We start from the raw sequence: 1,947 nt of genomic DNA, 5'->3' as shown, positions 1-1,947 counted from the left end.
TTATTCTTTTACAACTATTAAGTTCTATAATTTAAATATAGAAAATTATTCAATATTATAAGATTAAGTAAAATTTCTAATATAATTAAATTTTTTAAATTATAAAATTCTTTTGATAAAATTAAAAACTTAAAGTAAAATATAAAAGATCTAATTTTAATAAATGTGATAAATAAATACTAAAATTAAATTTTAATTTAAAGTAATTAAATATATTTATAATTTTTATTATGAAAAAATTAAATATAAAAAATATTTTTTTTAAAGATTAAAAAATTAATTTGCTAAAAATAATGAGTTACATGGACTAATTTATTATTTTGTGAATATAAAAACCTATAATTAAGTATTTTTATGTAACTCAAAATTTTAGTAGCTAAACTTTTAATAATTTTAAAGAATTAAAATAAGTTAACTTATAAATAAAAATAACAAAAAATTTTACTAAAATAAATATTACGAAATCACAAAATATAATCTACTTTAATAATTGTATATATAATTTATAGTAATACTTAATAATATTTATAATTTAAATTAAATATAATCTCTCGGTCCAAGTTAAAATAAACTAGTTCAAGAACAAACACAACGCAGATCGCACTGCATTTGCAATTTAAAACAACATTGATGAAGAGATAGACCAAAAAATTTATACATACATCAAAAGAAGGCCTTAATTAATTACTTTTGATCCACAACAGGCACAGGACACAGCTCTTCCATAAAACCATCCAGTTCAGAGAATCCTTCAAGAAAACCATTGAGCTTCTCTTCATTATTTAACTTTGATCTTCTCCATAAATCTTCTTGTTTTTCGTGGTTTTCATTATTTACCATTGTCTCATTTTGCAGATTCAGAAACTTTTGTTCATCTTCTTCGAACAAGTTCTTCATCATAACCTTGGTTGATGCAGTGTCGGATTTGCTCTTGCCTTTTCCCTTTTCATCTTCTGGCTTCCCAGTGAGTCTCTGAACTAGCTCCCTGAAATTCGCAGTGTCGGTCGTTATGATTTCCGGTGCATATATGTGAATTATTCGAATCTTCGGCTTGAATTTTGAGATCACGGGGGAATCTTTTCGTCTTACAAGCTTAGAAGATGCTGATGAGCTTGGAATATTACATGTTTGTTGTGGCTTTTTTGTCATGGTTTGATTTTGAATGTTGAAAATTAGATTGAGAGAATGAAGCTAAGACAGAGACTAGTAGCAGACAGAGAAAATGGAAAACATTGCAACTATATATATTGTGCAAATAAACAGGGAAAATTCTGAAGTTTAATTAACAGAACCTGTGTCTTGGAAACTTGGATTGGATTCTTTGGAGAGAGAGATATATATATCAACTAGAATATTTGTCTCATTTATAATACTTCACATTTTAATTTTTTTTTTTTTAAGTTACACCTGTTCTTGTATGACTAAGCTAGCTGTGATTCAGCTTAATTTTTTTCAAGTAGATAAAATATATTTCGGCTGAAGAAAAATACGGAGTGAGTATCAATAATGATATAAATTTAACAAAAAATACCAAATACAATATTCAGGGCAAAACTAGCATAAAATTTGGATAGAGACAAAGGTTTAATTTCGAATATAAAAAAATTAAAATAAAAATTTTAAGGAGATTAAACCAAAATTTATACGTAATTTATAAAAACAAATTAAAATTTAGGAGGACAATGGCCCTTCACCAATGAGAGGCTCCGCTCCTGATAATATTAATTGTTTTTGAAAATTTTCTTTTTATATCGAGAGTAATTTTGTCTATTCATATTAATTTATACTATTTTACTAACAGGATTTTCTTTTTCTTTCTTTCTTGGTTTGCATGCGTTTTATTTTGGGATAGTTATTATCAAATTGGAGAAATACTTATTAGTTTGTTGTTTATGTGCATTAAATAGTTTCAAGACAAAGAAGTGTGAGAGCCATGCTAATTTTCAT

The 1,947-nt window shown here is 25.5% G+C and overlaps 1 protein-coding gene across 1 annotated transcript; it reads right to left on the bottom strand.

The window, feature by feature from the left end:
- Positions 1 to 684: 684 nt before the first annotated feature.
- Positions 685 to 1,149, bottom strand: LOC112771911 (VQ motif-containing protein 25). Its single transcript, XM_025816767.3, has one exon. The coding sequence runs from the start codon at positions 1,147 to 1,149 to the stop codon at positions 685 to 687; it is 465 nt and encodes a 154-aa protein (XP_025672552.1).
- Between the last annotated feature and the right edge of the window lie 798 nt (positions 1,150 to 1,947).

Source organism: Arachis hypogaea, chromosome 18 (genome assembly GCF_003086295.3).
Source record: "Arachis hypogaea cultivar Tifrunner chromosome 18, arahy.Tifrunner.gnm2.J5K5, whole genome shotgun sequence".
Lineage (NCBI taxonomy): Eukaryota > Viridiplantae > Streptophyta > Magnoliopsida > Fabales > Fabaceae > Arachis > Arachis hypogaea.
This window is presented reverse-complemented; position numbering and strand designations above follow the sequence as displayed.

Excerpts from the sequence above, each read along its gene's own strand:
- LOC112771911 (XM_025816767.3), bottom strand. The coding sequence starts at position 1,149 with ATGACAAAAAAGCCACAACAAACATGTAATATTCCAAGCTCATCAGCA.